The sequence below is a fragment of the Anser anser genome (assembly GCF_964211835.1).
Source record: "Anser anser genome assembly, chromosome: 4".
Classification (NCBI taxonomy): Eukaryota; Metazoa; Chordata; class Aves; order Anseriformes; family Anatidae; genus Anser; species Anser anser.
In genome coordinates this window covers 48,929,610-48,957,377 of record NC_139724.1, presented here as the reverse complement: position 1 = coordinate 48,957,377, position 27,768 = coordinate 48,929,610, and the positions used below count along the sequence as shown (strand labels likewise).

At 40.8% G+C, this 27,768-nt stretch overlaps 1 protein-coding gene across 3 annotated transcripts in view; it reads right to left on the bottom strand.

Annotated features, from left to right (window-relative positions):
* ADAMTS3 (ADAM metallopeptidase with thrombospondin type 1 motif 3) overlaps positions 1–27,768 on the bottom strand; it is a 159,128-nt gene that overhangs the window by 117,867 nt on the left and 13,493 nt on the right. The window contains exons 7-13 of one of the 3 annotated variants that reach the window (XM_083836119.1): positions 20,842–21,345; positions 20,045–20,144; positions 18,808–18,982; positions 16,220–16,367; positions 14,078–14,209; positions 8,828–8,891; positions 5,421–5,448 (exon numbers count right to left, since the gene is read on the bottom strand). Coding sequence is in view for 1 of the 3 variants with exons in the window: in XM_083836118.1 (XP_083692244.1) it covers positions 5,421–5,448; positions 6,243–6,311 (97 nt within the window). In the remaining 2 variants the exon portion in view is untranslated. Of the gene's footprint in view, positions 1–5,420; positions 5,449–6,242; positions 6,538–8,827; positions 8,892–14,077; positions 14,210–16,219; positions 16,368–18,807; positions 18,983–20,044; positions 20,145–20,841; positions 21,346–27,768 lie in introns of those variants that run through there. The other 2 variants (XM_083836120.1, XM_083836118.1) reach the window with 2 other exon arrangements.

Sequence of the window (27,768 nt, the reverse complement as noted above, 5' to 3'; positions counted from 1 at the left end):
GAGTGGAAAGTTCTTTATCATTTTTAAGTTTCTTGTTCTGAAAACTTACTCTGTGTCCCACTGCTAGCAGTCACAGTGTGTTTCTCAGTAGCAGCGAACTCAATCTTTTTTTGCCATACACCTACAAGATTAGGTTCTAAAACTGGTATCCTAATTAGGATATTATCCTTAGGATAATTCCCATTTTAATCACTGGGAATTCTGAGTCGGGCTTGCTAACCCTCCTCCTTAGAGATGGTACCAAATTAAAACTCTACACTCATTTTTTTATTAATTAGACATCAGGCCAAGAGCAGGAGACAGAGCTGCTGGGTTGTATATCCTAACTGGGTCAAAGCTAAAATCCAGATCCTCACATTCCCTGAGCTTCAGTGATGAGATTTCATTCACAGACTGACATTACTCCTTTTACCTCACTGAGATTCTTCACAGTTTTTCTTTTTTTTCCCCCCTTCTCAAAGTAGGATGTACAATGCCAGAGACCACAGTTCCAGTGATCAAATTCTTTGTTCACTGTACAATTCAGAAGTTGCTTTGCACATCTTGCAACAGTATCCACAGATTTCTTCTTGCAGGGGCACACAAAAAAAAAAAAAGATTTTTGCTAATAACAAGAACAGACAGCTAGCCACAAGAAGGTAGGAACAAAGGGTGGAAAATAAGAATTGTCAAGCTTTTGAGTCAGCAAAAGCCCTGTCCAGAGTCTCTAAACGCAAAGCAAAAAAAGGAAATGCTTTTTGTTCAAAGGCAATTAAAATTAAATGTGACATGACTGAAGACATCTAAAATCCTCCACTGACTTCTATTACTCTTTTTTCCACAGACTCTATGGTCTTAGGAAACTCTATGCCAGCTGTAGGTGTTCCCTTTCCTTTGCTAAAATTTCAGTCACTCTCTACTGCTAATTCAGAATTTACAGGAATGACCAGAGAAGAACACAGAGAAATAGAAAAAGCACTTAACCTCAAGTTTTCTTCCTTTTTTCATCTGGTTTTTAAGTGCTGTTCCAGTTGCACAATGTTTAAATTGAAAGGAAACACTTGTGAAAGAACATCACATTCTTTCATTGTGTGCCAAAACATAATTAGTTAGAGAATGCCTCTGAAGAAGTCTATCCATAATTTTTTCCCCCAAATACACAATAAACTGAAGAATTAACACCACTGGCTCACAGTAGTTGTCTCTGCACTGTAAAACTATTGGATAATTGAGGTTCAAAAGCCCTATTTTTTTTTAATCAGCTGTATTTAGAAGATCAGTTTTTGGCAAAAGATTTTTGAAATACATTGATCAAAAATTTTGCATTTGGATGTCAACAGCAGAATTCCAAATTCATAAATATCCACTTAAGCAAGATTTCAAAAGCTTAGTCTAAATAGAAATCAGTGGAAACAGCAGAAAAGCAGGAATTTCTGAAACTCCAGACAAATTATTTCCATGTCTAGACTCAGCTACACAACTTTGAAGACATGACTTCTCTTTTTTTAACAAAATACTGAAATGCCATTTAACATTCATTATTCGGATGGGGTTTTTGCTCACACTGCATGTAAATAAGTGTGGATAACTGGACTCTCCATGTTCCAGCCTTCTGCATTGCAGAGGACCAGCTGCCACAAAGAAAGTAATTTTCTGATTGCAGGGGCTCCTTCACCCATTACCTGTGAATTCAGGTCCACTAACTCAAGTGCTAGCAGCATAATTTTTTTCCCAAACGTTTTCTGTGCCGTGGCAATGAGATGAGTTGCTATGTTCAGTAACTACCTGCCACATCAGATTGCTAGGATATATTTCAATCACAAATAGCAATGCGTAAACCTACAAAATTATATCAAAAGCACAACTGTTTTGGCAAAGATGATGCTGTGGCTGGGCACTGCACAGGGAAACAAATGTGCAGGAACTCTTGATAACACTGGGCTGCATGCCAAGACCCAGACTTGCCCAAACTGACAAGATGGGATGATGAGACAGCAACCGTCAGCTTCCAGAGCTCCCTTTTCTCTTGGAGGATCCATCTGAACATGGGTTGTAGAGTCAGGAAGATCAGCAACCTTGGCAAAAAGCTTGGAGCTAACCTAACACCTCAAGAGCATCGCTGTGCCTTCATCTTCTGAATGCAATTCAAAAACTTCGTTGCAATCGGATGACTGGTTGTCAAAACCATTCAGCTTTCCAACAGAAGCACTGGGACATAAAATACCACCTGTTACTGCAGGAATTAAAAGGACAGTACTTAAACGAAAAGACTGTCATGAGTTCCCATGTTTTGAGAGATTACTCTTCCATTCCACAGATAACCGTAATGGGATGAGCACAGAGCTTCTTCAGTTACTTAGCCAAGCGCTGCTCAATAACAAGAAAGGATAGTGCTGTAACAAAACCAGACAATTCTAGCAGGGGTTTCATCATCAGTGTTTTCTGCCTTCATCCTTGGTTGGTGGTTTCCAGAAATGAAGTAATTGTTCTGGTCCCTCTCTTCAAACAACCAGAATCAATTCCAAGCTATCGTTCACTCTGTATTTGACTGCCTTTAGGTGGCAGAAATGTCCAAATAAAAAGAAAAGATAGACAAAGGGGGAGGATGGACTTCTAGAGGATTTTCCCACAATTTTGCACGTAAACAGGGATGAGGCTATGCAGCATACATCGGTGCTAGACATTGCGAGTTGGATGAATAAAAGCAAGGGACTGCAAGAATACAGGCTCACATGGCATACACCTCTCTTTGGTGTCCTCATTCCTTTCCTTCACTGTCAACTTGTCCCAGGAATACAGGCAACTCAAGAAATTCTTCACGATGTTTTCACAGCAAAGTCCCTTGGCACAACACCAGTGAGCTTCTTTTATCCAGGCTCCAGGGCAGCCTGGCCCTGCTTTTTCCAGGTTAGACATCAGAGTTTTCTTCCAAAAGCAGCACAGAGCAGTGCTGAGGCTCTGCTGTGTGGGAGGCTGAGGGGCACGAAAAGTGAAGAGGTAGCACCACCTTGAGTGCCAGCATCTTCAGGGCTTACTGTTTCACCAGAGACAACAGTAAGGTTTCCTCTTGACAGTTTCCAGGCATTTGCAGTACATTATGCATTAATGCAGTTAATTAAGCTCGGGTAACTCCCTATCTATATAATACATTCTGTACTAGTTTAAAAAAAAAATCCTATACGCTTTAATTTGTCCTAAGTGACTTTCCAGGCTACAAAAAAAGATTAGCTGCTGACAGCAGCCAGCCCTGGGCCAAATCAAAATATACAACACCAATGCAAAGTGACACTTAATAGGGACTTAAAAGTAGGACGGCCCATTTGGAGGCAATCCTAATGCAGGTTTTACTGTAGTCATTAAACCTCTAAACTGAGTAGGCCATGCTTTTTCAATCAGAATTTACAGGATAAAACATTACTTTAAATATTAACAGTTAAAAAACACAAAGAGGAGGACAAATCCCAACATCTGTGTTTAGTAGACAGTTCTGCCTTCACAATACACATTTTCCCTCAGCAAAACGTTATCAATGGCTCAAAAGGCAGTGCTAGTCATAGGCAACCTGGTCTTGGAAGATATGGAACTCTCCGCCGTGCTAGACTGGACAAAAAGCCACCGAGATGCTGGGCAGTTGTGCTGAGGAGACACAGCAAGCTCTCTCTTGCCAGGCACCTACCAACACCGAGACCCATCCCAAGGAGGCCCTGTGCTGCTGAACCGCACCAGGGGACGTTTGAGTCCAAAGACCCGTGGATCTGTGAACAGACATACCCACCAGCCCATGCCCATCCCATCTCCAGATGCCCCTCCTCAGGCAGAGGAGGGTGAGATCGCATCAACTGCATGGGCTCCGCTGCACCCTGAGAGCTGTGCCTGGAGCCTGTCCCACTGGCAGCATGCAGCCCTGTCCCTGTCCCTGGGAGCTTTGTCTGTGGGCCTGATTCATCCCCTGCTGTGCAACGTCACCTCTCTCCCATGGTTCCTGCATGCCTCAAAGGTTCCCAGACTACAGCAATGCTGGAACCGTGAAAGAAAGAAAAGATTCAAAGGAAAAAAAGTACTTTTCCAGGTTAAAGATTTTTGTCTGATGTACTGTATAATTTAAAAGATGCATTCCTGTATAGCTTATGGTTTCTGAAATTCAAATACAATCCATTTCTCATGGAAACGACCAAAAATAAAACACAGGATCAGCATACCACTGGAAAAAAAGTTTGTTTGCCAGCTAGGTTTAAATGTACCTAACTGTCTCAACTCCCATTATTCACTGATGACAGTGGAAATCAACCTAAGCCTATAAGGAATGCAGTGCCAGAACTGAAATTGAGACAAAACCTCCAAAATTTAGAGAAATACTTGAAACTCTTCTCTGAGCAATCCCTCAGATTAATACCTGAACCGAAACCTCAAAATTGGAAGTCTGATGGCAACTGGAAATAGAATTCCCTAGGGTCCCTTCCCATGGCTACCGCTCCTCTCATTGAAAAGCTCCAGAGCACTGTAAAGACACTAGCGCTTGACAACAACTTTGGCCAAATGCTGAAGAGGCTCATTGCACAACCAGGCGAACTACAGGGCAGGTGAGATGACACACCCTCACACTGATGCTCAGGGAGAGAACACTGACTGCGGCACCATTCCATAACCTCTTCCATCCCACACAGCACTAAATTATCTATTAGTTTAAATCAACACAGATCTACAGCAATTTAATTGTGTGCACGTGCTCCTAATTATATGAAGCTTCCTGTTTTTGGTGTGGTTTTTTTTTGGTTGGTTGTTTTTTTTTTTTTTTAGGAAAGAGTCAGGCTTAAAATTGCAATACGAAGTACCCCATGGGCACTGACGAGCACGTTTCATTTCAGTACCCTCATTCATCATGGATGTCAAAGCCTATGATGCACTTCCTTATGTGTGTATCAGTTTATAAAGCAACTACCACCATTGGGCTTGCAGCCAGCACACTCTGCCATCAACAAAATACACAGAGACCTTGGCATTAAACAAAATTTTTCCAGCAAATACTTCCAGTACAGAAGAAAAGTGGTACAAAGACTTGGACTGCCCTGGCCAAATGGAGTAGACATTTCCTCCTTGATTCAGAAAGACAGAAATGAAAACAGTGTCTGACCCAGAGCGCCATGGCATTCAGAAGACTAGTTTAAGCATGCTGCAATTCTGAACTTTTGTTGTTTTATTTTTAAAAAGGGAAGCACGGAGTTATCGGGATGCAAGAGCTTGTAATGAGAGGCATGCGAATTCAAGTCATGCCACAGCAGTGTGAGACTACAAATGCTCCTGGGTGGTAATGGTGTGGGGATACACAAGAGAACGCTTGCCTGCATACAGATCATTTCTCCAGAAAATCAACTAGTTTGTTGAGCTTACTTTTTTCATTTATATTTTTGTCAGTAGCAGCAATAATAGTTAAAAAGACTTACCTATTTGGATCTGTTGCTCTTTACTAGCCTGCAGAAGAGAAGAGACACATGCACAAAGTCGTTAGTGTAATTACTGCACAACGTGTGACAGATGAATGGTTCTAGAAGGCTGAAAAATTACTTGCTTTGCATTGCACCATTTTTTGCAATTCTGCTTTTGGTTTTCAGGGATGGCACTTTTCCTCGGCCGAATAAATAGCTGTTTCCACCAATATATTAACAGAGTCCTTAATAAGTTTAGCGTAAATCGAGCAGCTAAGGAATCCTGACTCTGAATGAGCCATTCTATCTACCGTGCCGCAAAGTAAGTTCGGTGGCCAAAAAAAGACTTTAAGGTCAATGCAGGGGATAAGTCCTGAGGGGCAGCAGGGCAGGCGTGTTGACACTTCTCCTTCGGCACTTTGCCAGGGGAGTGAGAAAGCCAACAGCAGGGACAGGGACACCAGCCTGCCACCGCCACCAGCGTGGGCCCAGGGCTCCGTGAGCTGTCCCCGGAGCTCCGGTGCGGCAGGGGACGAGCTGCTCTCTGCAGCGCTGGGGATGCTCCGCTCCGAGCTGGGTGCTGGGGAGAGCCGGGGTGCGCGCCGTAGACGGCGGAGGAAGGAAAAAGCCGCGCACGGGACGAGAGAAGGGACAGACCGGGCAGGAAGCGCTCCCCAGCGGCCCCTCCGGGCTGGGGCCGGCCGGGGCTGCCGGAGGGACCCCGGGGTGCGGGCAGAGCCCAGGAGGGGAGCAAAGCGCCGGACCCCAGCGGCGTCCCCCGGCTCTCCGCCGCCTGTCTCGGCTCAGCATGGTTCGGCTCGCCGCCCCGCCGCCACTCACCTGCCGGCCGGCTGCAGCGCGGAGCCCCAGGAGCGCGGCTGCCGCTACCCACAGGGGCAGGAGCACCATCACGAGCCGGCGGCCCGCCGCCCGGCGCGCTCTTCCCCCTCCGGCCGCCTCCTCGCTCTCCGCGCCGCTTCCCCTCCTTCCCCTCTCGCCCCCGGCTCCCGCCTCGGCCGGCCCCCGGCGGCAGCCGGGCGGGCTGGGCTGGGCTGGGCTGGGCTGGGCGCTGCGGGCCCGCGCCGCCTCCTGTTGCTCGCTGCGCCCTGCCTGCGCCGCGCATCGCGACCTGCGGCGCTAATAAAGCCGCACCGGCCCCCGAGCGCGGCTCCGCCTTCGGCGCGGCCCCGCACACCCACGGCGGGGCCCACAGCCCCGGCACGGCTCGGCACGGCCCCGGGCTGTACCTGAGGCGGGCGGGCCCCGGCCGCGCTCCGCTCCCCCTCCGGCAGCGCCGCTGAGGAGCGGGACCCCCCCGGCCCCACAAAACGGCTCGGCCCAGCCCGCATGGAGAGCGAGCCCCAAGGGGAAACAGGCCAAAAGCTCTACAAGCGGTTTTTATTTGTAAGTAGCCGAGATGAAACACCCCTGCAGTACTCAAAAGGAGGACTGAAATTTGCTAGGCTCAGGATTATCTCCTGTAACTAGAGATGGGTAACACAGGAACATCTGGATCCAAATTAAAATCATCCTGTTCTGACAGACCTTTAGGATAACAAGTCCTATTTCCTACTCACGTGAAACTCATGACTGACCAAAGTGAGCCCGTTGGCCTCCAGCTAGCACAATCAAGATCAACACTACCTGAAGGTTTTCAGAATAAATGCGTGAAAGCCTAACCATAATAATCATCTATTTTAAGTTGAGGTGCTTGTCAGAATCCGTCACATCTACATGAGAAAGCAAATACTGGTTCTCCTAAACCCAAGTTGCCTCATAGCAGCATGTAAGAGAGCCAGACCTGCAGCCTTTAACTAATTCAAGCCTGTGCCAGGCTGCGGAGCAGCCCTGCTGCCCCAGAGAAAACAGTTCCCCAACTGCACCCACTTTTCTCATACAGGAAAAAAAAAAAAAAGAAAGAAAGAAAAAAGAAAAAAAAAACAATTTTCCAAGAAACTGGAAATCTAATGCCTGTTATTACCAAGACCATTTCTGTATGTAAGGAAATGAGGAAACGCACAGCAGCCTGCTGCAATCAGCATGCTGTAACTGGGCACATGCACACTGCAGAAGAGCCGCTTTTTGTAAAGACCACAGTCAGAAAGCTGAGATCCTGTAAATGCCAGCTACATAATTATCCATTAAAATTGTCAGTCACAACTGACAATTCAGAAATGCCAAGCTAATGCTTTCTTTCCTCCACAATATTATGTGCCATTCCCTTAACATATGGCTGTTTGACATTTTATTTCCCTCTCTGATGTTTGTTATGTGACCTCAGGCCTTACTCATTGTACATTATTCAAACCCTGAAAACAACCGCATTGATTTCCTTGTGGGTTTATGTGCACCACAACATACCTGAGTGCTTTGCAAGCCATCCATTTTCTGTGGTGAAGTTAAGGACCAGCACAATCTCTATTTTGCAGTTAGGTTAATTACAGGAGCAATTCCCGACTGGATCTCTTTCTCCCATTTTATCTAGCACTCTGAAGTTCCAAGCCAGGTTCTTTCCGACAGTTTTACAAATGCGCAAGATCAGGCTCCCCATAGTGGGGAATACCTGTGAGGAGCTGGTGTGAGTGATTCGTTCTGCAGGAGAACCAGTTCTGACTGCTCCCTGTCACCCAGGTGCTGGATGGGGCACTGCTGAGCAGAAAGCTATGACACAGTGCACACCAACAGCCAAACTTCAGGCATTTTGTAATGTGATCCTAAACACGGTCTTTCAATAAAGCTGGGTGTTGTATCCTAGGTGGTTTCACTTGCCTTTCCCAATTAGCTCAAAACATTTCTAAATACCAAAGAAACATAAAAATATATCAAAGACAGATCTGGAGACCAGAGCAGATATTCTGTTCCGCAGTTTTTGAGAGCAAAGAACCAAGGTTTAATGGCCTTATAATAGACCAGCAATAAGGTGTTAAAATGACATCTTATCAGATATCTCTAATATGAAATACGACTGAGTATCACAAATATACAAATGTAAATCAACTTCCCAAAATTGTCTTAATTTGTTAAAGACATTTTTCATCTCTAACAACACAGTTGGGACATACCATTATCAAAGAAATCATATATTAGACAAAGTATACACAAAAAAAGTATGTATTTATATATGTGTGCACATACATATTTGTATCTTAAAAATCCGTTAAGTATTTGCAGTTCTAAAATTCTTCCTGCTAACACTACATCAGATAGGCTTTCTGCGTCTGTGCAGTTTCTGTGGATGCACTACACTGACAGTTACAAATATTTTATGAATCTGAGGTTAGGCCCTGAAGCAAAGAGGAACAGAAAACTAAAAAGTTTTGTATGGGGCCAGATTCTGGAGTGTGAAGAGCACAGCAGTATTTGAATAGCAAGAATAATATTTATGGGAGCAAGCACTCAATGCTGCAAGTAAAATGTGGTATTACCTGATTAAAAGGGCTCTAAGACATGGTTTCTATGAAATCTCCTTACTTCTCACAGCAGAAGAGCCTGCAACAAAACAATTTCAAAGCAAGTTTTACTGGGAACATTAACTCAAACAGAGAAACCTTAAAGAACAATATTCTCTATATGAAACCAAGAAATTAACCATAGTTTTTTCACTCCTGTTTAATATCAGCTTCCAAATATTAACATATTTTGCGACAAGCCGCTGGTAAACCTGAGTATAACATCTGTGAATAAATCCATAACCTAGACAAATCACTTTCTCTTCACTGAGCATGTACTCACGTATTAATATTCCGTTTTGCAGTGACATTTCCTGAAATTTAGGAATAAAGTTCTTCTCCCCGTTATAATTTATTGACTTTCTGACCTACTATGTTCTTTGCCAGTCTGTAAGTTGACGACCTCTCTCAGTAGTGGCCAGTTTGGAAAGCATTAATTCTATTCTTTCCAAGATAGACACATCACTAAAAATTAGCCAGAGGTAAAACAAGCTGCTTATTTAATTTAAGGTGACAGAGACATCTACTTTGAATGCCTGTTTTAGAAAGCTAAAAATATTTTCTAAGTATTGTGCAGATGGTTGCCTATTTTCATAGAAGCAGCGGGCCATGGAGGACATCTTTCTAGAACAAATGTTATTGCTGGCTGGTTCAGAAAAAAGGCACAAGACCATCCAGAGAAGGTAGTTACAGTTTCATTTCCCTTCTTTGTCACCTGCCACAACCTAAAGATCACAACTCTTACACAATGCTTGGACTTTTCTCTTTCATTCCATCTTTACCATTAAAAGCAGTGTTTGCTCTTAACATCCAAACACCAGCTCTGCCGAAATTCAGCTTTTCTGTCAAAGCCTAATTTGGGTTCTCCTTTACTGTGAGGCATGTCCTGATGTACGTGTAACCAAAGCACGATCCTCAGCGAGCCAGGGAGACGAGCCCCAGACTGTGCTCCCATGGAACCAGAGTGTCTGTGCAACTCCTCTGTAGCCTGCACCAGGGTAAGTGCTGTGGGCAGAGCTGGCCACAGGCAATGGACTGCAGAGCATGCAGGAGGGCACCCTCTTCGGCTTGTGCTTGTTCCCAAGGTTTCTCATGGCTTTCAGCCTGCAGTTCTCCCACCGAGAAAAGCTGTAGCCCTCCTCAGTAAGACCGCACCCCTCGTGCTTATAAGCTCAGCGTTAGTGTGGATTCATTTTTCCTCCCCAAGCTCAACAACGACCTGGTCAGATTTTCAGTGTGCTAACGGTTTGCTTAATGAAAAGTAGAGTTCATTTTTATTTTTGTCAAATTAGAGACACGGGAGGCCTAAAGTGCAATCTCAAAACCTAAGGCAATATAAATCACATTCTTAGAACAGGATACATCTGAAAAGAACGCCTGCACCTCATTTTTAAAATACGTTACTATTTGCATTTCAGTAATGCCTGAGGTCCTATTCATGGGCTGGAGCCCCATTGTAGCAGGCATTGTGAGCGCACACAATAAAAAGGCCACGCACAAAGACCTTTCAGTCTAAGGACTGTAGTCATACTACTGCAAAAAGTACAAACCCCAAAAGCCTGGGGTATACAAGAACCAAATTTTACGTTCTTAAACAGAAACCCATCCCTTGCTGCAGGTTTGTACAATTAGTCTTACAACTGTCCTCGTGCAGCAGGGTCTCAGCTGCAGCTGAAGCATCTTTTTCTGCTCTGCAGGCAATTTGTCAGGATCGTTCAGACAACAAATGTGCCAGGAGCAGCTCCAGAGCTTGTCACTACCATCACACAGGAGTGTTAATATTGACATTAAATTCCAAAAGACTACCTCCTCTCTGGCTCCTTGATATGACAACTCTAGTCATGCAGCCCACAGCTGCCAGAGCCCTTTTTGCCGAGATACTACATTTAATGTTACAGCCTAAATTGCCACCCAACCACTCCTGTGCTCTGATTTCCAAAACTGCACAAGAAGCTTTTCTGGATATTACACTTTTCGTCTGTTTACCAGGGTGTCAGACAAGAATTGCCAGACAGCACTTGAAATGGAAGCACTTTATAAATGAAAATGGCTATAGTTTCCCCTTCATGGTGCATTACAGTTGGGAATATTAAACCATGCAACTGTATTTAATTGTTTTAAATACACTATTAATCTAGCAGATTGTTAAATGAAGAAGCATAGTAGACCTATTATTTTTAACAAAGCAGCGTAAGATTTACAGTCAAGATTTAACCACAGGACATAGGAAACTGGAGAGAAAAATGTGAGACACGAAAATTACAGTTGTAAAATATGTTATGAAAAATAAGAAGTAGTAGAAATATAAGAGGCAGTACTTGTGACAACTTCATATACTAGACACATTCCATAAAATTGTTCCTATTTTAAGGTGGTTCATTTTGAAATGATGTGTGCCAAACAAAATGCAATTAAAACTGCCTCAAATCCTCAAAAGAAATGAATAAACAAATACCCATAAATCATGCTAAAAACAATCAGACCAAACTTTCAATGGCCTGTGGTATTGATACAGAAACCTGTGGTTCTGGTGTTGCAAGAGGTTCCTGGAAGTGCTGAGGCAGTGACCCTCACAAGTTGTATAGACTCCGACAGGGCCAAAGGCCCATTAAATACTTCTGCTTAACTTAAGTCCTCAGAAGAAAATACAGATGGAAAATACTTTATCGTCCTGTACAGTTAGTGCATTTAATACGTGGTTTGCGTGTGCTGTGCCTTAAAAACCCTAGTGAATTGCCCATACATAAGTGTTTTACTTACTTAAATTGTACCTGTATGCTGGAGGTATGGAAACTGTTGTGTGTTATCCATACTTATTTTCATTAGCATTTTTCCGGTTGTGGAAATTCCCGATTTATGATTTTATACATACTCCCTTGTGGACAGCAGGGTGCTGTGTAATCTCCTTATATATATAGACATGATATACACGTATAGTGCTCAGCCTCACTGGCTGGATGCACTGAGATGGCCACTCACACAACTCTCAGTAATTTTTCCACTGACACGAGAGAAATAGCAGTTATTGGCTTCTGGGAATCAGCCCTCCAGGGTCTTAAAAAAGGATTATATTTTCCAGAGGTTGCTCTCCCACCCCTCCTCCCCCACCTCATTTCCCCTTCATTTATTCAACTGACTGAGCAGAACAGTGCCTTCTACTGGCAAGTGCACAATCTGAGGACTTAAGTAACGCAGAAAATGTCCAATACGCTCCTTGAAATCTCCGTTGCAAAATGTGAGAGATGCTATAACTATAATGACCACAGAGTGGCTGTTCTTTCCATACCATTTATTGTAAGTGAAAGTGTGACAGCATGTTTAAATTTCTGGAATTATCAAAGTAAACCTTTCTGCTAGGGCAGCCAACCAGGCTTGAGGAACTGGATTTCAGTAACATTTAATTCCCAGGGCTTCATAACCAATGAAGGTCATAAGTAATGAGAGTATGACAAATGTTGCAGTCCTAAGATAAGCATTTAGGCACTAACATTCATTACTTCTGTAGCCAAGTACTGCCCCAAAAGACATACATTGAGTATATGAAAATACTAGTATTTTTAAGCAAAGGTGATCCAGCAGCATTTTACAAAAACAGCACATAAAACAATCACTGGACAGAACAGGAAATAAATTCTCAGTATAGGAGCAGGTAAAGACAAACTTGCCATAAGAAGAGAGAGGACAGAGAAGGGGAAGACATGAAAGGGTTTTTAAAGTCCTCTAAGAATTCTGTGAAAAGCAGTGCCATCAATGCTAGTTTACTACAGAAGAAAATTATGCTGGGAGATGTTCTCTGAGTGTAGCGTCCACCCTGCCACAGAGATACATCCCAATTTAAAATCTCCTTATGGGCAAGAGATTTACAGACAATCCCCCAAATGTCTCCTTCTTTCAAGAAATTTGTGTTCAGCTGAAGCAACTGTGCTGAATACAGTGCTGGCCCTTTCCTAGCCATTACCAATAATCGACATAAGACTTGTTCCCACTGAAGAAGGAAGATACTCACCTACCTACCACGCTGCTGAGAGGACTGACTGCAGCTTCTCATTTTCCACAACTTTTTACTTATCATTTGTGCACATCCATGTAATTTATTTTGAATCAATCCCAAACCCTAAAGTACACGCTGCATAAATTTAATTTGTGGCAGGCCAGACATGCTGTTGATTGACAACAAGGATACCGTAACACCTTCCAATAAAGGCCATATACTCCATCAAGCCCCTTGATTCGTGAGTAATCCCATAAAACCATAAGACTAGCCAGAATATAGCCAGACCAGCATCTTGCCTTATTGCATGTACCCTTCCTGTTGGCTTCATGAACTCAACACTTTTCCCTTATAACTTGTTAATGAGTGCTTTGGTTTCAGTCACATTCTTACAGAAGTTTTGGGGGAGATGGGTAGCTGCACAGAGAGGAAGTGAATAATTTTTTAGTACTCTGATTCCTTTTCTGCCATTGATTCACAAAAAAAAAAAAAAAAAGTTTCCATAAGGAGAGAGGGAGGGTTCACACTTAGGCATTCCCTTACCTCTCAGAAACACAATGATAATTCTAGCTTTTCACCCTAAAACCAGAAAAGACAAAAGCAGCACCACAGAAATAAAATGAAATATAAAAATCAATATCTTGTCAAAAGACTGTTCCTAAACCAAGCCACTGAGAATGTCTGATTCAGCTCGAATTTGAAGCTGCCTACGCCAAAGGGTTATGATGTTATCTTACTACCTCACAAAACACTACAAGTCAGTCATGTCAGTAGTTTTTGTTATTTCCATTTCCTTGATTCTATTACAAAAGGTCATTCTATGTCATAAGAACAAAAATAACAGCTTGAGGATGGTTGCTAGTAGTGCCTTCTTTTGTAAGCATTTTAATAATGACCACAGTTGGAACCCAAGAGACACCACTGTTCCTGTAAACTGCCAATGGCTCAAAGGGCATTTTAACTAGGACCATGTGAAGTTGCAAGCTATCTCCCGTCCCCGACACATCAGCTTCAGAGTTTACTATGCCAGCACTTACAAAGAAAAGAGGCAAGCACTTTATGCTGCTACCTTTGCATTGAATGCATTTTGCATCTTAGTTGTTCTCTCCAAAGCTGAAAGAAAATTAGAATAAGCTCCAAGTCAGTTTTAACTCTTTTCTATTAATTCTCCCCACAGTTAGGATGGATGATTCTCTATATAACCTCCACGTAGACTCAGCGTATAAAGTACTCACCTAGAGTGAATGTAGAATTGCCTGCAGTTCTGGGGAGGGCTGCTAGAGCTCTGAAGAGCTAGCACATTTTCAGTGTTAAGCAATTCAGATGTGTCCACTCGCTGCATGGTGGCGGTGTTGGGTAGCTGACACCTGGAACAGTGTGAAAGTTTGTAAATGCATGCTCAGGAGAAAGTCAGCTTTCCCATCAGGTGCTTTAAATGCTTAAGGTTAGTTTCCATTAAAGAACCACCCCACTTCTTCCCTGTGTGCAATAGGCAGGAGCCGTGTTACTGCACATGCATATGCCATTCATCTCACCAGTATCACACACAAACTACTTTCATCTGTTAAACATTTGAACTACAATTCTCTCCAGAAGGAATCATTGAGATAACGAGGAATTAAAATCTCTTTCAGTCAAGTATCACATCTAAAGTACTTATCTATGCCATCATGCATACTCAAGTCAATAACACCAGTAAAAAGCCGAACCAGGATCCTGTGATAACGAGTGTGGAAAATAAAGGAGCTGTCACTATGGATACAATGGCAGAGGCAGATGAATACTGTTATTTCTGGACAACCCCAGTTCTGGATGGAAGCAGGAAAATTGTCTAGTGCAAATAAATATAACAGAACCACAGACAAAGTTCTTGCTGTAAATCTTGTGGATATTGACCCATACAGTAAGTTTCACATACAAGAACACAGCCTGGATCAAAACCGGATGAAAAATGTAAAAGAGAAGAAAGGCTTCAGAGCTGTTAGCACATCTGACCACTTCTAGCAGAATCTAGGCATAAATTAGAAACAGCACATCAGAGTAAATACTTTTGTAAATATTGTTGGCATAGGAGAACCTTCAGTAATATTATAGGTAGATTCAAGCAGAAAGTTGAAATGCAAGTATTATTTTTACAATATGTACATGTTGCATATACACACCTATCTAATCACTTTCTTGTTAGCTATTATAATTGACAGAAGATACTAGTAAGCTTCTGTTTTCAATAGACCATACATGACTACATTGGAAATACATCATTTTTATTCAGAAAGCCTCACAAGCAGGCTCTAACACTGCTAGAACTTTCTAGGTGTTGTTACTAAAGAGTTTGCTAAGACTACTGAAGTTCAACAGTCTTAGATCTTGATGAGTTTTACTTTTAAACTTGCAGCGGAGACAAGTCTTTCTGAAAGTTCTTGAATCTTTACGATTGAAATATGGAATGAGTGTTCATATTTACTGCTTAGCAGTCTATTTGTACTAATAACGGGCCTTAAGTCAGAAGTACTGCCTCTACTACTGGCTGATTTACTGGATTTTTTTTTCCCTCTCTAATATAGGCAGGCTTATAATAGGACAAGAAATTGCTACTTTGCACTTGGAATTTTTCATCGTTGTTTTTGTGCCAGCTTAGACATTGCACTGTGAATGTTATGTAGACCAGATGGTGAAGTCACAGTCTATCTCTAGCACTGTATTAGATGCATATTTTATCTAAATAGACAGTTTTATACACAAAATCACTGAACTCACTTTAGTACACATTCTGCACTGCACACTGACCCCAGTGCACATGGAAGGCTAGCACAGGCAGGATTTTCAAAGAAGTTGAAAGAGGTTTGACCTCAGGCTCATTTAAGTGCTATACTCAGTTAGTGTTGAGGCCATCATGACAGAGACACCCAGCTTCCTTATGCCCTCCTGAAAATCCCAGCCATGAGCTTCCATTTCTTACACTGTATAAGCAGATCATTCAAATTCATGGCACTTCATGGGAAAGTATACAAGTAGGCAAGTATTGCCACTTTAATTGAATTTGCTGGGACACTTCCAAATCACTTCCATTTCCAGGAGGAATTAAAACAGGTGCTTTGTCTCTGCAAAGCAGCTTAAGCTAAAATTCTGATACCACTTGCTGCTCTCACATGGGGTCATGGTCGTTAAATATTTAAGCCAAATCAACAAGAAGCTGAGATGAGAGAGCAGCAATGTTTAAGCAAATAAACCTCAGCCTCTCTGGACTTCACTTCTCCACTTTCTCTTCATAAGGATCCAACTGCTTTAAGAGATCATCAAAAACACAAGGGACACCTCCAAATACTGTTTAAAAACCATGAGAACTGAGCTTCTGACCTTACCTAGGGTCGTCTTACCATGTCAAGGCTGGGGTTATTTCCAGGGCAGCATGTGAGAGCTTTCACTGCTGCTGCTTGAATAGTACTTTGCCTGTGGATTAACGGATGACTTAGGCTTCTCATTCTTACCAGCCTTTACAATTCAGGAGAACACAGAGGATTTCTTCTGAAACAGTTGAAGTAAAAAGACAAAAGTAAGCTAACCTCCTGACCTGTAAAATAACCTTGTAGGGAAATCTATTCAATATAGCTGCTCACTGTTTCTGGGAAAAGGAAGAGAAGGGGTTTGCAAGAGGAAACAATAACTTGTATACTGTTTAAGAGGGGAAACTACCACAGCAACCTGTTTCTAATGAATTTACATAGGGTAGAGGCGAGAGCATATCCAACAAGGACCAAGCTGTGATAAAGAGTACTGCAAATAAGGATTTAACAGATTTAAAGCAAAGGACTTCAACTGTCCTTACTGGCATTTAAACAAAGGAAGCACTCCAGTGAGATGCAGAAGCAGCTTTTTAGAAGACAAACTTCTTCCTTCATCAGTGGCCTTCTGTTTTTAAACCTCTATCTAACTAATATTTATTCACTTGAGTAGGTCCATAATAAATACAGCAAATAACATGCTTAAAGGAAAGCGAGAGCTGTTCGGGGTTCCTAAGGAAAGCAGAGCTCCCCACAAAATTTCATTTTCTGAACCTCATATCTGTTCTGAGAGATATCATGAGAAAAAAAAAAAAGAAACAGAAAATCCTATTCACTGGCACGGTGATAGCAATGTAATTCTAAATGCAGGAACAGAAAATGGCAAATAAAAATATGGCAACATAAGAACAACTGAACACGTGAGACCAAATGCCCCATATTTTGCCTCTGTGAGCGTCCAATAACCAAGGAAGACTGAATAAACGGAGCAAATCTATATAGAGAATGCTATCCCAGCTGTCAGGCTGAGGAGATGCAGTGAAAAAAAGAGTGATTCTGAAGCAGCGTTTACACTTGAGTATGACATCTCACAGGCTCACCTGCCTGAACACCCACATTCCAGTGGGAGTGTAGTGCTCAGGCAGAGGCAGTCAGTAGTTCATGTGCAAAGCGCACACCAATATTTCTGCTGAATTTCTAAGCAATTTCTAGCAGAAGTTCCAATCCCATGTACCAAAGAAGAGGGATGGAAAATATCTGAAAAAAAAAAAAAAAAAAAGGAGCTATGAAAACCAGTCCAGCTTCACCATCAAATCCAGATATAAAAAGTGTTGTGCTGACAGTCAAGCAGTATGAATACATTCTGAGGCATCCTTTTAAAATCAGATGAGTGCTGTATGCAGATTTACTTGAATTATTCCCCTCTCAGCCCCCCCCCCCCCCCCCCCCCCCCTTCTGGATTTTTAAAGAACAGCACATTCCCTTCCATATGATAACTATATGGAAAAACAACCCCCCCACCCCTCCTCAAAAAAAAGTTATTTACTCCATTTTACTCCATTAACTTGTTTTGCACACTTTCATCCAGTCTGGATTACTTACTTTTATTGGCCCCTGGTTACAGGAAATGCCCTACAGCATTGTCTGCCTCAGCAACATGCAGCATAATTAAAAAAAAAAAAAAAATCAAAAATAGCAAAACATCTGAAGAATAAAAAAACTTTCAGGTTTACTTATGTCCAATATAATTTCTAATAGGACATCATTCTCTCAAGATCAGCAATAATTAAGGGGTATCAATCTGTCCTCCTTCCATCTTTATTTCACAAACAGTACTCAGACAGCAGGAAGCGATTACAAAGTCTGGGAGACTTACTGTTCAGAGGAGATCAAAAGCTAACATGTACCTGTTACTAATACACGAAAAGCTTGCTGGATCCTTACCTCCATAAACATTTCTCCATAAAATCCCATTCAGATCTTAAGTATTTCACAAGTGAAATCTCAATTTTGCAGTATCTAAACAGTGCAGCATTTTTACCTGATGCCAAAGGCATTAGTGCAGTAGGCTTACAACTCACTAGACTTTATCTGCATTTCTTCCTAGCAGTTTCATTTAAGTGCAGGTTAAGTTAAAAGCACTACTACAATAACTGAAAAGAAGAGACCTCACTTTCAAATGTAGTCCTAATCTCAAAAACTGTCTTGTAATGTTCTTATTTCTCCACTCTGCTGAGAGAACATGAGAGAAACAGGAGAGAAAAGAATGGAAATAAATACAAGTAATTGCCCAAGCACTGGAACTAATCAAGCCTGATTTCCTGCAAGTTCACATCACATGCTTGCGAGTACTGATTGCAGCTTTTCCTTTGACTGTACATGTAAAAAGGCTCTATCTCAAGGCCGTTCTTGTGTGCAGTTATGTGTGAACTTGCACAGCAGCCTTTCTCTTACACTGTGTCACTTGTAGAAACTTCATTACTTCTGATACCTGTATTGATTTATTAGATTCAACTGGGTTCAGCCAAAGAATTCAGAAGTTGTGGAAGAACATGAATAAGCATGAGCTCAAAAGGGGCCCAAACATTCTTCAGTTTTTAGTGGACTTTCTTAAGTAATAATGAAGAAAGTATGATTAAATCATATTGCTACAGTTAAAACTGCTTCCTCGGATGATTCCTTACCTCAGTTTCCCACATTAAATTTAAAGTCTTAGGTTTTCCAGCGTACATTCTTCAGTTTCTCTTGAGCTCCACGTTCAGTCGAGCAGATTTTGACTTCAGGACAAATTACAGGAGGAGGTCCAAAACTCAAGTGTAGTATTCAGCCTCATTCAGATAAGCCCATCACCTAAGGAAACTAAAGACAACTTTACAATAATATCAATAACTGCTGCCATCCGTTTGTTTCACTCGCTGCCGTCATCATTCACCTAGCTTGCTTTCCCTTGTCATCTCCAGAGCAATAACATAATGCCCTTTATTGAATATATGAGTCATCAGACTTTAAGAACTTGGATTCTTATTAGCAAAGAACTTCGTTTTAAAGGAAGAAAAAAAAAAACAGATTTAAAATCTCAAAGGCAGAAAAAGGGCTTAGCCTATCACTATTCTATATAAAATACCATAGGAAAGGTCTCATCTAATGATTCTTCTGAAGCATCAACAGCTTGCAACATGCACAATGATCCTTTGTCTATTCTATTTATTTGCTATTTGCTCCCTGCTGCTTTGTTGGAAGAGACATTTGCTATCACTGTCTTTTCATGGGTTTCATTCTACACTCTACTAGAACTCGCCACTCACCAATTCTACATCTGAAACAGAATAAATGCTGCCACAGTGAACTACCAAATGCTTAATGTCTCTCTCAAGTTTTCTGTATTTAAGGAATAGTCTTTGCTGTGTTTCTATTTGTTCAAAGAGAAATGAAACTAACTCAAACACACAGTGAGGCTGGGGGGAAAAGCTTACAAAGAATATAGATTTCAGAACCATCCAACTTCACTAGCACAAAATATAACAAAAAAAATCAGAAAATATGTTTCAATGTTCCCCTTGTTGTTTTAGCTTTCTGTGGAAAATGCTCCTTAATTTTAGCAATACCAGGATCTAGGATGCTCCCTTTCACTTACTACTTACACAAATCACAGAGCAGGATACACCAGCCAAGTATATGAGCCCTTCAGTCTTGTTTTTGTAACGTAATAGCATCAGAGCAAACTTAGCTAATTAGATTGTCCAGCTCCAACTGCTGGAGCATGTTCAAGACTACCCAGCAAGTGTATTGCAAACAGACAAGAGGTAATGAAGGAAGGGAGCAAGGACAGAAGGGGTTACAGACAGCCAGGTACATGGCGAAGGAAGAGAAAGACAAATACTTCAGTAGTCTGTTTGGTAGGGGGTGCGATCATATACCTACTTGCTCAGCCAGGAAAAGCAAGAAGAGTTAGCACTTCTGAGTGAAAGGGAACTGCTACCTGATGCATCCTTTTCATTCTGCATCAGAGCAGAGGTCTTAGCTGGAAATAAAGAGAGCAGTTGCTGTAAAATTTCCTTGATGTATATAAAATACCAAACAACATGCCTTTCAGTCATCTCAGTGTCAGCAAGTCTCACAGGACATGGTGTTTCTAACTGTCCTAGATGAAATACAAGCATAGACTTTCAAATTTACTTAGATAAAAATCAAAATACTTTCTGAACTTCAGGCTTACATGTTACAACTTGAATATTTAAAACCCATAATTGCAAAGCCTAAAAATCAAGCACATAGAATTCTAAAAGATGATGGGACATCTCAGTACGTTTTAGTCTCAGTATTTTTTAGATTGTTTTTGAACCCTTTTGGCTCAAGCAACTGTACATTTCACTGACTTCTCTTTTAAGTTCAGTGGTACATTGTCCCCAGTCTTTTGCAAATGGTAAAGAACTGCTTCTAAGCGTCCCAAGTACTCTCCCTCAACAGCTTGTTCTTCTTTCAGTAGTGATTTCTTCAATCCATTTTGTCTGCTTTTATTTCACTAAAGCCATGTCAAATCAGTGGAGACCAATTCTGGAGGACTACATGGGAGCAGACAATATAAGAAGTTTGTATACCATCATTCTTAGATTCAAAGCCTTGAACCTAACGTCCTAAATCACATATTCTTCTCCTCCAGCTTAGATTACAAAAGTAAAAGGAATAACTATTATCACTTTGTTTTACATCATACTTACCATAGGTAGTTTAATTCCCTTCGTAATTTGGCAAATCCTTGCAAATTATTTGAGCTTACACACAGTCCTCCAAGGCAAAGGAAAATCCAACATGTGATATGCTGTCAAACAGTTAATTACCTCCAAAATCATAATTTCTATCTTCAGTTCAACTTTCTTATTATCAACTGAATTATCTTTAATTGTTTCAGCTCCCAGAGCTCCCCACTCATCTTGATGTAGCACAGTTTGAAGAGACTTGTTCTGACAAATATTTGCTTTCCATATAAACATGTTGTAATTTACTCTCCTCTTGCTCTTCTTTTGACAAGCCAAATTAATCCAATGTGTTAATTTGCTTGCTGCAAGGCCAGTTTTTCAAACATCAGCTAAGACTCCTAACTTTTTGTTTGTTTGTTTGTTTAAAAACAAAACAAAACACTCTTACTTGAAGTTGGAACCATCTGGGCTCTTGTCAGCAAGGGAAACTACAGAATGTGCAGCAGTGGCTTGGTGAAGGTTCACCTGAAATTCAAAGAGCAGATTCTCTGATGGAACTGCAGGTCTACACAGATCAGCATTCAAGCAAGAATCTTTTCCTTTTTAAGAGTTTTCACACCATCTCATACACACACACATACACACACAAAACAAAACAAAACAAAAACACCTTAAAACTCCCTCATACACCTCAGCTTTTCAGTCTGAGATGACTGTCAATAGCTCTGCTAACTCTACTCTACAAATGGACTCGTTTGCTTCGTAATTCCTATGGGCTATCTCTGAGCTTTTTTCTGAGCCTGCTTTTTTTTTTTTTAAGAAAAAAAAATCTCTTGTGAAAGCAAACGAAAAAATCCAAGATATTATACATGCAATAGTGTAGCCCAGCTCTTTCCTGCTTGTAGAGGCAATGGAAATAGAGTGCACAAAGAATGAACATTGTGAACATCTGTAAAAGTATCTGTACTTCATGGAATAACTAAGAAGTGTCATGGTCATTGACTCCCTTTCTTGCCTTGCATTTCTCATGATCTGTGAACCTCGGGGCATAGCTAAAATAACACATTCATTGATTATGCCCTTTTGAATTGAGTTCATTAACTAGAATTAATATACAATGCAGACTTCCGCAAGACCATTATCTAGAGGTAACAGAGTCCTGCCACTTGGCGTCACCTCACCCCACCTCTCTTCCCCTTTATTCTTCCCTCTTCTGTAACTACATGCATGTTCTGGAGAAACTGAGACATTAAATAATGCTTCTCCTGAAAGTTGATCCTGCTGCCTCCAAACACTTATCTTTTCTTGAAAGTAAATAATTTTGGTTCCATTCACAGATGGCCCTGATCCTGAAGTTTCCTGAGCACACACAATTTTCTGACTGAAACCAGAAAGATGCCTCCTCTTTTCAATGCACAAGAATGAATGCAATGCAGCACTGTATCCAAGGTAGCTTCACATTAACTCCGTTTTAGGTAGAAGTCCAGCTGTAGCAATGTAAAGACTAGATAAATCAGTCTGAGCTGAAGTTCAGACTGTGGTAGTGAGATTGCTCAGAGCATCACAGTTATCCAGCTTAAAACCAGCTCAGGAATCTTTACAATACCTTGCAGTCAATTCTGTGACCACAGCATATGCATTCCCTTCTAGACATACAAGGAATTTCTTATTACAGTGGTTTAGGGAAATAGACTACTAACCAGCCCCTTATGTCTTACAGATTGCTACAACATGCAAAAGTCATGCGAAAAACAACTTTTGGTGGTGATCCACATGGGTTGGCATGCTTCAAGTTTTATTTGAATCTCAGAATCTACTGAATCTGACACCTGAAAAGCAAATATAACAAAAACTGCAGGATTTTATCTATTTTGCTTTACAGCTGTGCAGAGCTACATATTTCATATGATTTACACAGCAAAACCACTCATCAGCCAAGGTCATTTAAAAGGTCTTCAAGTATTGGACCAAGTTTCTAAAAAAAGCTTTGCTAAGTTGAGACCATAAAGAAATATGAATGCAGTATATATATGATTTGTGGTTTAATTGTGAATATTTTGTGTAGTCCTAGTTACTACCAACAAGTGGTGCAGGATAACATTTCATTTTACATAAACCAGATTCTGTAGAGATACGAAGAGTCAAATGTTCGAAGAATTTCTCTTACAAACAGATGAACTTGAAATTGTGCACACAGACTCCTCAGCCAATCTTTGTATATCAAACTGAATCAGTAAATGTCTGATATACAAATACAACTTCTGCTAGTGTAAAAAGAATAGTAAAATAAAAGGTCCAAATGCAAATTTGGCCTATGCCCAAGCAAATGATGCCATATGTTCAGCTGACCAGTGAAAATGGAAGAAGCAAACATTTTCATAGTTAACTAACATGCTGGCTTTGAAAAGCTTGCCCAAAGACTAGTCTTGAGAACTGGCTGAAAAACAGATCATGAAATTTTGGGTTCCAAACATATGAGTACAAAATCAGCAGACAAATTTGTACACAACTGCTCACCTGAATACCAGACCACTATGACAAATATCCCTTGCATCTGTTGAATCCTAGTGGTAAATTTCCACAAGATTTTGAATTTTACCTTGTTAGCAAAAATAATAGCAAAGTGTCCTTCCCCAAACTCTTTCCTGCTCCTATATAAATGTAATATGCCCATAGATGGCAACTTTGCATTTTTGTACAACTGAGAAAGCAGTAACCTGTAGTTTAATGGGTCAGGAAATGAGGGCAAGAAAATACTCATACACTTCTCAAGGAATAAGTTTCTTCTCTCTCAAATGACAGATCTATTTCAGTAGGTTTGTAAAACATTGGTGGTATCTGCCTTGGGCTGGGAGAGGGCACCAGTACATCAGATTATAAGAAAGAAAGACAGTCAGCTTTGTAAAAAATCATGAGCGGTAGACCAATTACCCTAATTTCATCCACATCTAAGATAGATAGGAACAAGATTCCACAACCTCTCTGGACAACCTATGCCTGTGCACTGTCATCCACACCATTTATAAAAATAAAAATAAAAAATTTAAAAAGTGTTTCCTGATGTTCAGATAGACCTTCTCGTATTTCAGTTTGTGCCCATTGCCTCTTTTCTTATCACTGGTCACCACAGAAAAGAGCCTGGTTCCATCTTCTTCACACCACCCTTTCAGGTATTTATATACATTAGTAAGATCCCCCCAGCCTTCTCTTTATGCTAAGCAGTCTCTTATTTACCAACTCTGCATCTTCACATTTCGGTTGTTTTACCAAGGACGCAACAACACAAGATGTTTAATGAGACACCACCTGGAATTTACCCCCCGTAAAAACAACAGAAATGCAGCTTTTGAATACTCTGGCTTGTCCAGCATTACAGTTTACCTCCAAAAGGAGCTGGTGTCTTTTCTTAATGATTTGGTTCATATGTACCACACTGCTCCTCCAGTCAGAAGCTCTGGCAAGGTACATGGGGATGATTTAAAAGTTACCTTCCTCACCCTCCTTTGCTAGGAGTGAGCTGTCTCCCTTTGATAAGGGGCAGAGTGGAAAGCAGTAAACAGGAACCTCTTAAATTCACCTCAGCAGGAGCTGGTAGAGGTCAAGAATCACAGTCCTGCTACTACTAAAGCCCTTCAATTACTGTCCAATGTGTGGACATATATAGCATATGTGTGAAGTGATTTAGTGGTTGCTCTGTTTTGCCTACCGAGTCACTGTTCTATATTTAACACCTTACTGTATAAAACACTTTGGGATACCTCAAGTATGACAGGCTCCATGTAAAATTAAATTCTACCTTAAATCTTCCTGGAAAAGCACCCCGCTCCCCAGTTCTTAGAGTACTAATTTTCCTCTCGTTGCTCAAATCCTCCTGTAGGCAAATACATTTTAATGGTTCAGAAGAGAGACCTGTGGTTCCTTCCTTTGCACCAAGGCTTTGACTGGACTGCTTACTTCGACATGTTTGGTCTCCACCTGCATTTCACATAGTTACACTGTTCAGCTGCACCAAATTACTCGGCTGCCAGTCAAACCCCCAAAGAAATGAAGTTATGGTTTGGCATCAAGATAAGTGGTGAACATAAAAAAACTGTGACAGTGTGCAGAAACACTATCCCTTCAACCAGCTACAGTAAAAAAGAAACCGGCATTGAAAATATCCTGAAATATTCTGGACTGACAATCATGTTTGTCTAATAAAATATTTGTCTTTTTGCCCAAAATAGCCTCTAAAATAACTGAGGAATAAGAGCTGCCTTTATACCTAGTCGCTGGAAACCAAATTGAGCCCACTTGGTGGGGCCAGTCCAAAGACTGTAGCAGGCAATAGGAGGCTGTTAACTGCCCTGGACTTCGACTTACTTTCTTGATTGCTTTTAAGTGCTGACAGTGCAGTGATGTTTTATTCTCATTTTTATTTGTGCTGTAATATCATTCACAGTTCTTCTCTTGTCCCAGCCCAGCATCCTTGCATTTTTTTCATCTAAGCTTTCACTGATGTTATCCATCTGCACTTGTTTGTATCCAGCTGGCCCTTGATAACTGCAGCTGCCCACCCTTGATGAGTCAGCAACTCATCAGTTACATACTGCTCTTTTTCAGATTACTTTTCCAAGTATCCATGTGGTTATTTAGGTTAATACCACTATACCTAAACCAGAGCATTCAAATTTTGTATACCGTTATACAGGAGAAGGACAGAAGCTCAGGTAGTATACACTAGCATAGTTCCTTAGGAAACAATGGGTTTCTACCAGGCAGTGTCTGACCTCTTCAAGGGGTAAGAACCTCTAAGGGGTAATAAAGGTCTTCAACATCCTACAAAACAGTTTTTTAAAAAAATGTTATTGCAGCTAGAAGAAACAACAGGAGAAGAGGCACTGAGTGAAAAGAAGTACAGGAGGAAAGAACACTTCTCCGTAAGCCTTCAAAAAAGCTAACACTTCTGGAAAACCTTCTGCTGATTGGTGCAGCTCCTTACAAAGAAGACTTGGCCTTCTTGGCTTTCATCTCTTATTTAAAAGAATCTCATTGAAGTGAGAAGCTTTCCTGCCAGTTACCATACAACCCAAAGTATATTTTTCTGAAATTATTATAGCAGAGTCCAGACCCTTCCTCTTCTTGGAGATTCACATTTTGCCTACCATCTGCCGTTAATAGAAGAAAGGTCTTTGTTTGTTTGTTTGTTTTTAATGAAAACGGAGACTTGATATAGTCCTCTAAAATGAATACTTTGTCTAGGAATATATTTTACAAGAACAATATTAATATCTAGGAAAATATTTTCCAGTATCTCCCAGTGACTGGAAAACTTCAAAACATATGTACTAAAACCCCAGAGCTCCAGCATTTGTCTAAGTAATGATTTTTGCCTTCAACATTTTGTAAGGGGAAAACTTACTTCTGTTCATTATTTTAAATTGGAGAGGTCTCTGTCTCACATTAAGGGTGGCTGTTATTGCATTCCTATTAATCTCTTTCCATATGCCACTGCCAACATTAATTCTTCATTCCTTCTCCTGGCTCTCTTTTTCACTATTTAACATTCATGCGGGCTCTTGTGTGGGCATTAAACATGGACACAAAACACAGACACACAAAATGATTCTCTAGATTTTCTTTTTTCTAATCTGAGCTATTAGGGCAGACTCACGTCATGCAGAAGCCTCAAGCTAGCTAGAAGAGGTCACTCAGCCACCTTAAACTCCTATGTAAGTCCGGCACAAGTACCACATGCTATAGATCTGTCACTATAGGCTAGATTTGAAAGTTCTTCATCTTCACAATGGCCACCGGCTGGTTAAGGGAAATCAACATATGGGCAACTAAGACCTCTTGGAAATCTATTACATGTAAGCTAAATGACTGATAAGTCCTTTTTTTCCCCCTAATTTACTACAGAAGCAGGACCTATTTTATTACTGTCTGTACATATGTGCTTCCTTAATAAGTTTTGATCTCCTCACCCAATTTTAACCAAAATTTGGCAGATGAATAGAGATCTGCAAGATAACTATATTCTTGCAAATTTTGTAACATATGCAGTAAGGTAAAGGAGAAAGACCAAGTGTCCTGAAAGAAAAGCTGCAATATCACCTCACAGAGAAAGGAGTCCTAAAACCTCCCATCCACTGGCAAAGTTTCAGTTCAAGCATCTTCTTAGCCTCCAAAATCAGTCACCAGTGAGACAAAAAATTTGTTAGAACACCAGGCTTGTGATGCTTGCAGAACTACTTAATTAATGATAAATTCACAGACAGAACGACTGGTGAGCCAGTTTTCCCGTGGTTGTGAGTCGTGTTTATCCTCAAGCATTTGGCTGCATGTCCCTGATACAGAGTATGCTTCAAGGTAAACACTATGCTGAAATCTTACTGTATCCCTATTTATATATATATATTCTTACATATACATAAATTTCCCTTTTTTGTTTCTACTTACAGGCTTAGTTATAAACTCCTCACAGAGAAAAACAACAGCCTACTTTAAGGAAAAAAAACACTAAACTAAAAGCAGTGTGGTTGTTTAATGCAGATCCAGATGCAGATTTAAGAAACCCTCTAATTGGATTCTGGGGCACACCGCTAATTTTAAATATACTTTAGTTACTTTTTTTATTTACTGTATCATATCCTTTAGTCACTGTATGCGTTGATTGTACAGTGTAGTTTATAATGGGAGTTTATAAAACTTACTACATTGGTTTTCAAAATCATATTGAATCATCTTTCCTGAAAGAATTAGAATCATCAGTCTGCTTTTTCTTTAGAATTATAATGAAGATACTTGAATTACTGTTTGCATTTTAAAAACCCAAAAAGTTAACATTTGGATTTTAGTCACTACGGGGGAGGATTTAATTTCAGTGAATGTCTGTAATCTTAAAAAATGAAGATACAGGAGACCACATCAAGAGAATGGAATGCAAAAGTAACTCATCATATAATA